Genomic DNA, 14,179 nt, shown 5'->3' on the forward strand with positions numbered 1-14,179 from the left:
TGTTTGGCAAATGCAAGCAGATGGTGATGACTGCTTCACAGAGTAGAAACGCAATCACCTCTTAGATTTACTGAGCTAAACTCTCATCTGTTATTAAACAAAGAAAATGCTTCCTGAGATTGGAAGTGATAAAATTGCTAGTTTACCCATCTCAAAAACAAAACGAAGCCAAAACCCACAAACTATTCACTTTCAGCTGCTTTTCTGAAGTTTTTCTCTAGGTGTTTTAATTAAAGCAACAATCACATGCAGTATGCAACAAGGTGAAATTTTCTTTGCTATTCCCCCAGGTTACTATCATTTCAGAAAAATGCATGCTTGAGAATGATTTTTGTCCCTCCTACATACTCACTTTGAGTGGGCTTGCAGGCAACCCTTTCTGTTTATGCTGAACAGAAGGGTTGAATCAAAAACTTTTGGTCAAAATGCCTTGAAATTGGGAGTGTGAGAGCTAGTCAGTATCTTCTCTGCCAGCCTTCCCTTAAGTAAAGCTGTAATCTTCCCAGGTAAAGCTATAATGTAAAACAGACAAATACATTTGCTGTTTGCCTGTATACAGAAATTATTAAATATCTGTGTTGAAGTGAAATGCCTATTCTAGGAGGGAAATGAGAAAGTGGTACCATGGCACATGCTTCTTATGCAAACTAGTATGTAATAGAGTAGCTAAAATGCTGACTGGCATTGTAATAAAATACAACAACTTGATCCTAGTGATCCCCAAGTTAAACTTCTACATAAGAATGGCCTATTTGTGGTTGTAGTACATCATTAAGAGCTGAGAATTTATTATGGTAGAAAGATAGAAAGCTGAGGCCTTCTTCCTGCAAAATGCAGTGTACCAGATCCCTTATTCCCCTGGGGTCCTGAGCAGGTTCACTGAACTGTCTCAAAGCAAAACCAGGATTTTGAATTATTTTAGTTTAATATTAAAAATTATTGCTAATGCACATTCATCATATTTTAAATAACTTTGCAGTAAAATGGGTGTTCTGGATTGGAGGGGTGGTTGTAATGAATCTCCTTGACAACTGAAAAATAAACTTTTCAAATAATCTAGCTCAAGAGAGAGACATTAAATAGAAAGAGAAAGGCTAAGCTGATAATATTTGCATCTAACGTTTATTGTTATAAGTGTGATGTTTGTGATGAGGCAGATGCCATGGAAACATGTGTGATCTTGCCCCTAATGTTAGGGCTTTTCAAGGTGCTGGTGCTGGTACACCAACACCTGTTTAGAAGGCTAGATGAAGGTAAGGCTTTATTTCTTTATTCTGACTGATGAAAGTGAAACAAGCAGTGTCTGTGAGGACAAATGGTCTGCTTCTGTATATAACCAAATGGGAAATATTGCTCAGGCTTTCTGGGAAAATTTTATTTAACCTTGATCACCACAGTTCCTGTTTTTAAGCAACTGCTATGTCTTGTTCATTTAGTCACATAAAACACACATGGCATGATAGAATATTAGCTGTGGACAATACAAACATAGACGAGAATCTATGAGCCTTATCTAAGGAAGAAATTCTGTATTTACTTGCATCCTGGTGAATTCTAAGTGCCCATTAACTGCTTCCTGGATGGGAATGTCTATATGAAGTGGAGCCTTCTGCCAGGAAGATGCAAAAAAACCTGATTTGACTAACCTTAAATTTTTTGTTCTTTTTCTCCCTTCCTTTCGATCTTTCGTGTGTGCTACTGGTATATTTTTCTCCTCAGCTCATTTAAAACCTAGATCTCATAAAATACTTCGCAGTTGTCAAGTCCTGAGCCAGTAAAGCACTGTGGGAAGTCGGGACTCTTCCAGTTGGCAGAAATGAAGTTATACCCATTAGCGCCACAGTGGGAATATGTGTGTATCTGTCTTTTCCCTCAGAAAGTATGAGTTGTGTAAGGTTTGCTCTGGTATCAAATTTAGTATTTCCAGAAGCATAAATGAGTAAATAATGGAATAGCAAGAGAATTAGGCAGTGGCAGTGGCCCCAGGGACCTAGCTTTTCCTTTTTTTTTTCTTTTCTCATTAATGTGCATCGTTTCTTTAAAAAATCAGCTTTATAACTGTAATAAAAACAATGCTCAGGACAACAGCAAAGACAAGAGACAACGGCATTCTTCTTAATGAGGAGCTGGATACCAGGATTGAAAAAGTAAAGCTTTGGTTGTAAGGACTGGAAGGTACATTGCTGACTTGAGGACCAAGAATAAGAAGAGGAAAGTAGACGTTGAGATCATCAGGAATCTCTAGGAAGAGCTGGAAGTTGAAGCTGTGTATTAAGTTCTGAAATGGGCAGCTGTCAGCCCTAATCAATAGTACCAGGTCAAGTTTCCCAATAGTCATAGAAATTTTCTGTGAGTCTTAAATATAACCTTGTAGAGGTCTTCTCTTTGATATACAGGAGTCACTCAAAAGCCTTTGATGCTTGGTGTGCAAATACTGTTCTTCTTGATGACTGAAAGATGAAGACACATGCTGTATTCCGGGCAAATAAGGAAGGATGCTAGCACCTTCTGCATACACTTTTTTTTTTTTTTTCCCTCAAAATCATGTCCCGTTTCAGTGAGGAAAATGATTCTGTGGATCCCATCTACTGGCCTCCAGCCATATTTTCTTGCTGGTGAGGTTAATCCCTCTCAGGGGAAAAAAAGATACTTTTATTCCAGTGCATCCAATTTGTTTCACATCCTGTTCCATGGATAGTAATGCTATTATCTGACTTCATAGGAACTTTTCTACTGAGTGGAGAGAAACCTGCCTTACCCTACAGGCAGTCTCTGGCCATAGTAGAGTTTGTGGATATGTACTATATTGTTAGCCGTACCTGTGCAGTACCTATAGTTGAAGATGTCCCTGCTCACTGCAGGGGTGTTGGAGTAGATGACCTTAGAAGGTCCCTTGCAACCCACACTGTTCTGTGCAAGGACACCTAACTATGACCATAAGGGCGTTTGCCTGTTGCAACTCTAAAGCGGCAGAAAGGCTGGTAACGTTTAGTCAAGGACACCGAAGATTTTGAATGTCCTCATACAGGACAGCAGCCAGCTTATAGTCATGCTGGTCTGGAGCAAGGCTGTTGCTTGAACGCAGCCTGACTGTGAAGCCCTAATTTGGGGGAAGGACAGGTGCTTGTCCACAGGAGTGCAGAGTTTGTACTGCAGTTGGCAGAAAAAGCTGAAGCGAAGCTAAGCCTGACAGCCTCACGTTTGTATGTTGGACAGTTTTCCATGAGCTCTCTCAGTGATTGCTCAGATGGATTCCTACAAGCCTAATTTAATAGACAGAATAAATGTTAAAGGCTCTGATTCATACTGAGAAAAGCATGGCAGTTGTGCTGAGCACATCCTCCTTGTCTCTGCCTCTTGTAGGACATTAGTGCTATTGATATTTATTTCTTTTTTTTCCCTTTTTTTGGAGATAAATCGGATAAATAAAATGTGAGAGATTCAATTGAAGTTCTTAGCAGTTCAGGACCTGCTTCAGAGCATCCCGAATTGTGTCCGTTGTTACCTCAGTGGTGTCTGAGGCTTGCAGGTTCATTTGGCAGGCAGCTGTGCCACACCGCTGCGACTCCACACTGCAGATGCTGTGCACTGGAGGGGACTGGGCAGCTGTTTGCAAGCTGCTGGCGTGGCAGGGTTCTGGTGCGTGGAAGCCTGTCTGCTTCAGCACAACACGCTGCTCTCCTCCTCCTTCATCTCTCTGCTGTGTGGATTAACCAATTTTATCATCTCTTCCCACCCCCAGCTGCCTTCCCTATGCCTTCCTTGTTGGTATTTCACAGATGGTGATAAAATGCAGAAGTGGGTTAAATTATTTTCTGAAATATTCTGAGAATTTCTAAGTTTCTAAAAACGATCGGAGCAGCCTCTGTGCAGCCTGAAGCCTGGGAGGCTGATGCTGATCAGCTTGCGGAGCCTCTTGCTAGGCCTAAATGCATGGTTTTTTGTCTTTAGCCATGGGTGGGGAGGCATGAGAGTAAAGGGAGGCAGTGGGGGGGGAGATTGGGGGGCACATGTCACCTCCAGAAGGCAAGGAGGCCACTTCTGCCATGGGGAGCTAACAGCTCTAACAAGGCTTGGCCATAAGCGGCAGTTGGAGACTTGAGCTGTAATGGTCAGAGCTTGGGAGATGCTGTGAGGAGCTGCAGCCTCCAGGACACATAAGAGTTAGCACTGTGAACACGTTTTTTGTTTATTTCCTTTGTGGCAATGATGGGTTGATTTCTGCAAAATCAAGTTTTTGGGCCCATATTGGTGGAGAGCAATGAAAACTGAGTTTGGGGGGATAGGGGGAGCTAAAAGTTTGTAAACAGTTTAGGTGCCCAGTCTATAGACCTCCACCTCTTTCTAAGGAAGCAAGTATAAGAAACATACAAGCCTGATCAGACATTACAGGATATGTCCTTAAAATAGCTTAAAAATAAAACATTTTCGTCTTCATACGAATGGCCAACCCTGAGACTGATGTTAATTTGTTTAGAAGAAGATAATTTCTTTGCAGCAAGCTCAAAACTGATACAAAACACTCTAAAGTATTGAAGAGGATCCCAGCCTCATACAGGAGAAATGTTCTGGAGAATAATAATCTACCTGCTTGCCAGACAGCCTCCTCTACTCTGAGGGGAGTAGTAAAGGTTACCAAAGGCTTGAGGGCTCCTACTTTGCTTTGGTTTCATAGCATCTCTTTTATATGAATCCTGTAGGACACCAACAGGTGGTGCCATAGCCTGACAGGAGTAACCTTCTTAAGCTGGGATAATGAAATTATTTTGCTATTAAATGTCTAACTTAAGCCTTCAAAAACACCGTCAGCACTGGGTTGCACGCTGGTGTAGGCTGGTGCTGAGCAACTGGAGTCTGTTCATGTGTGAGAAAGCATGGGCTTCAGTTCATGCAACTCTTCAAAAGGAATCCTGGCAAGAAGATCCCCAAGTCTGCAAATATCGTTTATTGTCCAGTGGTATTATCCACTGGAGCAATCGTGGAACATGGTGTTACTTACAACAGCATGCACTTCTTTTTTAAAATATGACCTTATGAATGAATTTTGAGAGAGGGAAGAAACAATCTGTTCAAAAGTTGTGTGGTAAACATAAAAGAATTGTGCGGATAAAAGAATGTTTTTCTTTTTTCTCTGTTTTTTCTTTAGATTTCTTCAAGTACATCACATTCAGGTTCTTCTGATTTAACAAAACAGTGTGGAACATCAGCATTATTTCAGCTGGCAGAGGTAATATTAAAACACTGGTGACTAATTACCACAGGTGCAGTGGGGCGGAGAAGTTAATGATGTTGATTGCTGAAGTCTGGAAGGCAGAACAGTGCTGCAGTTATAATTACACTGTTGCTTATAGAAGCATAAATTATCACGGCTTGGGTGCCAAAAATCAAGATTTACCCAGACCAGCCATCAGCTTGGAGGTTTCTAAGAGTCTGTGCTGCAGTTGAGAAGTACCAGTCCCTGATGGCAAAGGGACTTTCCAGTCAGCATTGAAGTAGTTTCAGTTCCTTGTTTTAGGTTTTGGGGATTTGACTGGTTTGGCTGGAGACGCAAGGGGTTGATATAGACGGCTGGATTAGTCTGTTACTCAGGTTAGGGCATTGCCATTACAAATTTCTTTTTAAAGTCATTAGTTGCTTGCATTTATTTTTGCTTTTCATCTGTAGTGTTTTTTGAAGTGAGGAATAAACAGGTCAATAACTTCTATAGAAACTCTGCTATGGTACTCTCAGTAGATCTTTCTTCTGGGAACAGTTAAAATGAATGGCCTCTTATTGAAATGTTGTGTTTCGTTTGTTTCTAAGCTTTTTTTTTTTTTCTTAAAAAAAGGTACTTTTCCAATCTTAAAGACTGTGAATTGCAAGTTTATTTAGAGCTCACAAAACAGAAGTCACTTTTTTGTAGCTGTATCCGTAGCCCTCTGTGCTATTGGCTACTGTAGAAGAACCAAGAGTATAAAGAACAAATCCATTAGCAAGGAGCGTGTGTGTGTGTTGAAGTGATGAAATATTACTGTCCAATGAGTTGCATTTTAAAAACTGGTCTTTAGCTTTTGAAAATCATAGGCTGTGTTTACATTGCAGTACAGAAAAAAGAGTCACAGAAGTACCTTGGTACTGAGAATCCACCTCAGCATAGGTGTGAGGTTCTCCTCTGCATAATTTAAGCTGCTTCCTAATAGACACTGTGCTGCCAGAGTTCCGATGTTTCCAGTGCTCAACCGAGCTTGATCTACCCCATGCAGCATGAATATTGGAAACTTACTGCAAAGTGTTCTTTTGTTGGTATTGTGCTCATATATATTTTGGTGTAAGAGTTATTTTTAGTCTGCAAGGAAAAAATATCTTGCTGATTTGAGAAACCAAAAAAAAAAAAAAGGCATTAATAGCATTGGGAGTTCAGCTTGGGGGCTTTGAGAGGGAGAGTAAGAAAAAGCAAGCATGTCTTCCCTATGGCAGCTGCTTGATGCTGTGAAGGACTGCCCTCTGTAGCAGTGTCAGCGGAGCTTACAGGTGATCCAAAACCAAGAGGATCTCCCGAGTCAGTGCTGCAGGAACATGGCAATTTTAGGGACTATTTACAGCTCTTCTTTTGAATATTGCTGTTCCTCAGACAGTGTGAGGGGTTTGGTTTCCATTAATGTTATCACCAAGAGGAGATCACCATGGCAACCACTGCTGCTTTTCAGTTCTTTGCAAAATAAGTCTGTGACATGAGAAGAAAGATTTGGAAGGCTTTTTGACTACCTTCCAAATTATTTTGCACATTCAGGTAAAAGAAGATCTCAGTTGCTGAATTTCAGTTAACATCTTTTCCCCCTTCTCATCCAGAGTCATTTGGGAGACAGAGGAAAGAATTGTATATAGGGACAACTGGGAGTTGAAGGGGGTGCAGATGTGAGATTTTAAGTAACTTGTGTGTGGCAATAGAGACGCTGTATTGTTCCGTTGCATTTAGGGTGTTCTGAAAATCAACCTAGCAGTGGGTTTCCAGGTTATATAAAAGGCACTGCAGGGATCATGGAAACACTACTGAGATAACTCGGAGCATTTTTCTATTAGAGCAGTAGAACCCACCAGCCTTCCTCTAGCACGTAGCCATTGTCATGTCGCATCAGTTTTGATAGGGCTTCAGCATGCTGGCCTTCAGCATAATTTGGTTACCTGAGCTAAGATGCTAGAGGGTTTCCCTGTGTAATGCTCCTGTTAACATAGGTAAGTAATGTTATCAGTTGGTGTTTGTTTCATGGTACTACTTTTAAACTCGTTTTAGATGTGCCTTGCTTCAGAAGGAGTGAAAGTGAAAGAACCTGGGAAAACAAAAGCGGAAGCACCACAAGATGTGGGAGATGAAGCTCCAGAGGAAATGGAAGTAGAAGAACTGGAGAAAACAATAATAAAAGACTCCTGTAAAGGACAAGTAGAACAATCAGAGATAGAGAAAATGCAAAACTGGGATGAGACAAAAGCTGAGGAATCAGAACCTACAAAATGCAGAGATTTTACTAGTCTTGCAATGGGGAACAGTCCTTTTGAGAGAAATGATAGCACAAAAGATCACATGTGCTGTTCTCCAGAGCTTTCAGTGGGTGACATGAATATCCTCGGGCTAAAGCCAGAAAAGATAAAGAAGAAAAAGAAAAAAAATAAGTTGGACCGGCACACAAATGAAAAATCCACCCCCAAGAAACCTTGTAAAAAGAGGCAGTCCTCTGAGTCGGACATTGAAAGCGTAATGTATACAATTGAAGCTGTTGCAAAAGGGGACTGGGGTGCCGAGAGACTCTTGGAAACTCCTCGCAAAAAAACCCGCCCTGTCTCAAATGTGAAGGGAAGCGTGTTGGATACAAAATCACCAAAGAAAAAAGTGAAATCGAAAGAGAAGAAAACATCGAAGGAGAAACCCGCAGAGACCACCAAAGAATCAAAGCCTCCCGATTTCCTTAGTATTGCAGCCAGCAAGGAAGTACCGTGCGAGGCTTCTGATAACATTAAAGTGGAACCACTGACCCCAACAGAGGAGGTGGTACCCCAAAGCTTACCAGAACAGGTCAAAACTGAGGACAGTGACTGTGTTAAAAAGATAGAAACCTGTGGCTCCAGGAAATCAGAGAGATCTTGCAAAGGTGCTCTTTATAAAACTCTGGTGTCAGAGGGCATGCTCACATCTCTGCGCGCTAACGTGGACAGAGGTGGGTGGCTCTGAGTGTTTCATTTACAGCATGAACCACAAAAGCCTTCCTGGAGTGGGAGGAAAAGCAGAAGTCTGTGTTTAAGCAGGAGCTTGCAATGGGAAAGCTGTATCTGGTCACCCAAGATGCTGGGGCCGGGTGGAAGGGATGGGCTTCATGTCCAGGGCAGATCTTTTGGAGTCCTGCCATCTGTGTTCCTACTTACCTCACAAACCCTTAACCTCTCCCTCTTTGTCTCTCATGATCTGAGATTCAGCTTTTTGACCAAAGGCTTTGTTGGTTAATTTGTCAGCCTGCTGATAGATGTATGCAGGACTTCTGTTACCCTGAACAATTAGCTTGTTTCTGTATAAGCAACTGTTGTGTTTGTGAGCATAGTTCTCAGTCCCTACAAGAGGCAAATGTGTTGTGCTTTTGCTTTGGCTGTTAGGTTTGCTGTAGGTGGTGAGCAAGAACCTTTTACCTCGTGGAAGGGTAAATATGACATCATTTCTGGAAGCTTTTAGTGACATGTCTTGAAATGTATTTTTCCAGTTAGTAGATCTATACGTGTAATTAGATCAGGCAGAAAAGAAAAAGAAGTTTGTAATTTAGTGAAGTTATTACTTTAAATCTACTAATCTCTTTCTCTTCCTTTATACCTCGAAAGATCCTGATTTCACAGATAGTATGAAAGAAGTCAGGGGTGGGGGAGAGGAAGTATTTGCCAATATCATCATTATCCAGGTTACAATAAATAAAAAAATGTTTTGTAATGACCTCAAGAAGGTCAAGCATCACAGGTTGCAGTACTGAATAAGCACACAAGTTCCTTCTGAGCCCAGTTTGTTTTGGCACATTTTTCTAAAGATGAGAAACAATTTTCTGCCTTCATCCCAGGAAAAAGAAGCTCAGGAAAAGGAAACTCCTCAGATCATGAAGGATGCTGGAATGAAGAAAACTGGGCTTTTTCCCAAAGTGGGACAAGTGGGAACAAAAAACTGAAAAGGACTAAGCCAAAGGAAGAGTTTGGTTTTGGGTAAGTTGCAGCTTAACACTGTTCAAAGTTTTAGTTAGATCAGCCTGATAACTTAAGAGTGAGTCCTCCTCATTGCACCTAAATTAACTACATTCAACACCCAAATAATCAAAATCACACAAGATGCCTGAAAATTGCAAACCCCACTGAGCTCAGTCATGCTCTAGAAGATACCTGTTGTTTATATACCAGTGTAATTCCTTTGAGATATTTCCTGCTTTACACTACTGTAAACAAATACATTATTTACTCACTTCTGAAAAAAACATGCAATATTTACTGGCTCAAGAGGTGGTGAAGAGGGTTACTTACATTTTCAGAGCACTTTGCAAGCAGTATGTAGATTTCTGTGTAAGTGCTCAATCATCATAAACATAATTAGACTAGAAAGAGTAGATATCTTTACCTGCTTGGAGAGATTGCTTGCAGAGGAAAAGTAAAGAATGTTCTAAGACTGGCAAATAATTACGATAAAGATATCATTTTTTCTATTGTAGAGACAAGATGCTTAAACTGTTCATGTATAGTATGAGGAAATTAAATAGAAGAATGATGATTACAAACTCATTAAAATTTAGCAAGGCCACACAGAATTACTTTTCTAGTATATGAGTAACAATTTTTCTCAGAGTATTACAGATTTATTGAACTGCAGGCATAATTATTAAGTCTCCTTAGCCATTCATACTCACTTGCAAATTCCTGAAGACTTCCAATTAACTGAATTCAGAAGGTGAAAATGAATAAAAAGGAGTAGATTTTCCACATTTTGTATTTTAAATTGTAAAATGGTTTTTTGTGTGGTGGTCTTTTTGTATAACCTAGTCTATGTGAAATTTAGCTGCAGCTCAGTTTACAGCAATGATATGAAATTGATTAAAATCTCCAAGTATTGTTTGCTTGGAATAGTTAAAAAAAAATGGAACACTTCTTGTAGTGCATTGTTTATAAGTTCTGTAAGTATTTTTTAAATTTAAATTGAAAGTTTGAAAACTTTTTGCACCTAATGGTGCCAAAAAAAAAAAAAACTTACAAATGATTTATTCAAAGTAGCTAGGAGAACTGTGTAAATAATTAATTTGACAAATACTGTTCTACCATCATTAGCTGGCTGCATGGGGAAAATACATATTTGCCAATCTTGCTTCTGAATTCAGTCATGCCATTAACTAATACTATTTAGTGAGCTCTGTAAAGGCAGAGTCGTTAATGTGTGGAGTGTAAATGCTGGAGAAAGTATCCATTACCCTGTCCACTGCACTACCTGATCTTCTGGCTACTTGAAGACCTGGTTTTACCTGTGCCTGCTCCTCTCTTAACACTTTCTGCTCCCTTCAGCATCACCTTTCAGCCTTTTTCTGTGTGTGTAGCAGGGAGGGTCCTGACCCCTTTGGAATTACACCTTTCTCCCCATGTCCTCTGACCTCCTCCATCACCAGTCACCCACATGTCCCCCACAGTCCCTGTCAGGTGGGCTTTGTCCATGCGCAGCCTGCTCCTGGCAGAACTAGGCCCAACGGCATGAAGACCTGTCTAACCAGGCCTGTGAGATACTCTGAAAATTCATAGCACTGTGATTTTTATATTTTTTTTAAATAATTAATTGGTGACATAGGGATAGCAGCAGTCTCCACTGCCTCCATGTCACACGAGCTATAAATTGGCAGCCAAGATGGCGGCTTGGCTGCTTTCAGGGTTGGGCCTACCTAATGAGAGCGTCAGCCCCTCCTGTGCCCTAGGGGCAGGAGACAAGGCAGGTTGCAACAAGAGGAGCTGGGGCAGAGGAATGGAAATATGTGACAGTTGTCCAAGCAGAAAATCAGCTTGTTTTGTGCTTGTCAGGGAACATCCATGTGGAAGAGAGAGGTAGCAGTACTGAGCACCGCTCATGTCAGATGTCTTTGTGATTTAAAAACAAACATGCACACACACACACACACAAAAAACCCAGCCAAACAAAGAAGCCCCACCATGCACGCGGTCTGCCAAGAGCCAAGGCTATATTTTAAGATGGAAGATTGCTTACTGAAAGAAGCAGTGATTACAAACATAAAATGAAGTATCACTCTGTGTACCAAAGCTTTCAGAATACAATTTGTTTTAAGTGCTGCTTCAGAGAGCAAAATGCCATGTTTTTTGTGATGCTTCCAAGCGTGCAGTGGGTAAGGGCCATCCTGCCAACATTGATGCCAACTTTCGTCAAGTTCAAGTTTTCCATAGCAAACAGAATTAAAAAAGAGTAGAAAATGTCGCTGTGGCCATGTCATTGACGGTGCTATTTATAATCTGCCTAGACGTGTGCACTGCCTTTTATTAAAATACAGTTCCTTTCTTTGCTCCTTTCCGGCTGCAGAAATTTACTGGAACAGAGTTCTTAGCAATCCAACATAGCCGTTACAGCAAGAAATACTATGCTGTACCAGCCTGTTCAAGTGGTTTGTTTTCAGCTGCTTATTAGGAACAACAATACCATGTCTTTGGATTTCTTGAGTTGTAGGTAGTGTGGTTAGTCATTCAGGTTGGGCTGAAGTATGAGGGATGTTCGGTTTCATGAAGGCATGAGCTAGTTGCAAATAGCATATGAGGGGAGAAATAATCACCCAGACCAAATACAAAGCCCACTCCCACCGCAAAGCATCATGTTTTAGAATATCCCCAGAAGATTGAGTAGTTTGACATTTTTCTTCTGGTTTGAATTGTTGTTTTCATTCTGATGTAAGGGCCTTTATGTGAAGTTACTTTATTGGTTTTATTGTCTTTTTTCATTCCCCTCACAGAACAGACAAATCTCCTGTACAAATCTGTGCAGCAAACAGAGCTAAATGTCACCAATGTGACATTGATTTATTTTTTTTCTAGTTTTAATATATGCAACTAGTGTAGTCAGTTTGTACTGAGTTGCAGAAGCTGGAGTGTACATTCTGATTCTGAGTTGGATTAACATATACTAGTTTGATGGGTACAGTGTGTGTGCACTTTCCCCCCCTCTATGTAAACGGGTATGTATATATGCACGCATGCTCCTAAACAATATATTTTTTTCTACAGAAACAGAGTTACATTTAATTTGATCGGTTTTGTTTCCCCTTTAGCTTAGCAAAATTGGAAGAAGAATTTGAAAAGAAATTCAACAGCCTTCCTCAATACAGTCCTATTACCTTTGACAGGAAAAATTCAGCTGTGCCACGGAAGAAGAGAAAGGTTGGAAGCGGGTCATCTGAACAACCAAAATCCAACAAAGGTAAATTACCACGTGCAGTACATTCTTAAGCAGCAGCAATGCTATAACAAGTTCTGGGATTTGTGTTCTTTACTGTTATATGTGAAAAGTGTGATATCAAAGAAAACATTTTTCTAGAACTGAAATCAGTTGGTTCTCACCTGGGTTAGTTTTCAGGCTGTGCTCTTGACTCCTGATATTCATGCTGAGTAGAACTGGTTAGTGTTTGTACATGAAATATGTTCCTCATAGCAATCAAATTTATCAAAAACATGAATATTTGTGAGGTAAGTGAATTAGACAAGTTTTCCCAGGAAAAATGAGGAAAAAATGGCAGATCATTGACAGGTTACGTTTTGACATTTTTCAAAAGGTAGTTTTGGGCCAGTTTGCATTTCACTGTAACTTTAGGCTCTATAAATTAAAACATAAGACACCAGAGATGTCTGAATTAAAAATTTGGGTATTTTTTCATCAAGATTTTCATTCTCTGTTGTAAGTTTGGAGCAGAAATATCCTGACATGATAAAAAAAGGTCAGTGAACAGGAAAACCATTTCTGTACGCAGCTCCTTTGCTGAGGCTTTTGGAGGAAGAAACTCTTGACACATTTGGCTGCTTTATATACAGACAACCCGTGACACAGATGCAGTAGAGAAGTGAGAATATGGTAGGGAAAACTAGTGTTAGACTGTGACAGGAACACTGATGCATACATACAGTACAGAAGCATCACAAAATGAAGGAATGATGTGACAGTAATTTTACAAGACAAAAGGAGGCTCAAAAGAATCCTCATTATACACAGTTCACAATGTGAAGCTGTTTTCCTTTGCTGCTGCTATGGTAGTTCCACTGACTGACAGCTGTATTAGATCTGAAAACCTATTTTAGCCAGGTGACCCTGGATTAGATCTATGCATTTTGAATGCTTCACAAATAATCGCGTTACAGTATGCAGGATTGAGCAGCTGTTCTTTTCTAGTGCATGCCAATTTTGGTATTGATTTTTGTCTTTATATAATTAGATGTGGAACAGTCACTTTTGCAAAATTAGACTTGTGCTAATACCAAGTGAGTTCTGACTTCAAATGCTTTTCATTTTTTCATGGTATGTATTTGGCAGAACTTCTTGAATGAGCATGAATGAATTGCTTTACAGGATGATAATGCAGCAGTTAATTAAACAACATATGTTGGGAACAAGATCTCCTCATCTACTGTGATTTGGCAGTTGAAGCTGTAATAGCAGCTCCTTGGATTTCTCCCTGCAGTATTTATATGTGTACAAGTGTCTGTATGTCTAAAAATTTTGCAGGTCCTACGTTGTGTGGGAATGGCACGCTAGAATCCTACCTCAGGTCAGGTATCCCAGAACTGTGTTCTGCTTTTGGCTAGGTTCATAGAATCATACTCGAGAGCTTAATTTTTTTATACTTGTTTGCATCACTTAAAAAGCTTTGGAATATATTTGGCCATGACTCGAGGGAAGGTGAGACACGTAGCTGCAGGCGGCAGGTTACGAGCCTGATACAAGTAGTTTTGGCACAGCCCTGCAGAGGCGCCCATGGAGCACTTGCCTCTGGCAGGCAGTAAGGGCTCTTTAAACTCAGCCAGCTGACTTTGCGCTGAAGCAGATGGTGAACAGTCACATGAACTTTTCCACCAACTGAGCTGTGGGGTTGCAACAAGCAGCCCCAGGGCAGGAATATCTGATAGTTGACGCTGCTGTTTCTGTAGTGAACATCTAACC

General features: G+C 40.5%; 1 protein-coding gene across 9 annotated transcripts in view; it reads left to right on the top strand.

Annotated features, from left to right (window-relative positions):
• BBX (BBX high mobility group box domain containing) overlaps positions 1-14,179 on the top strand; it is a 142,550-nt gene that overhangs the window by 106,719 nt on the left and 21,652 nt on the right. For 8 of the 9 annotated variants that reach the window (XM_080364098.1, XM_080364105.1, XM_080364099.1 and 5 more), the window contains 4 exons: positions 5,147-5,227; positions 7,271-8,189; positions 9,069-9,207; positions 12,300-12,448. In XM_080364098.1, the coding sequence (XP_080220224.1) occupies positions 5,147-5,227; positions 7,271-8,189; positions 9,069-9,207; positions 12,300-12,448 (1,288 nt within the window). The remainder of the gene's footprint in view (positions 1-5,146; positions 5,228-7,270; positions 8,190-9,068; positions 9,208-12,299; positions 12,449-14,179) is intronic. The other variant, XM_080364106.1, reaches the window with a different exon arrangement.

The sequence above is a fragment of the Nesoenas mayeri genome, assembly GCF_963082525.1.
Source record: "Nesoenas mayeri genome assembly, chromosome: 1".
NCBI lineage: Eukaryota > Metazoa > Chordata > Aves > Columbiformes > Columbidae > Nesoenas > Nesoenas mayeri.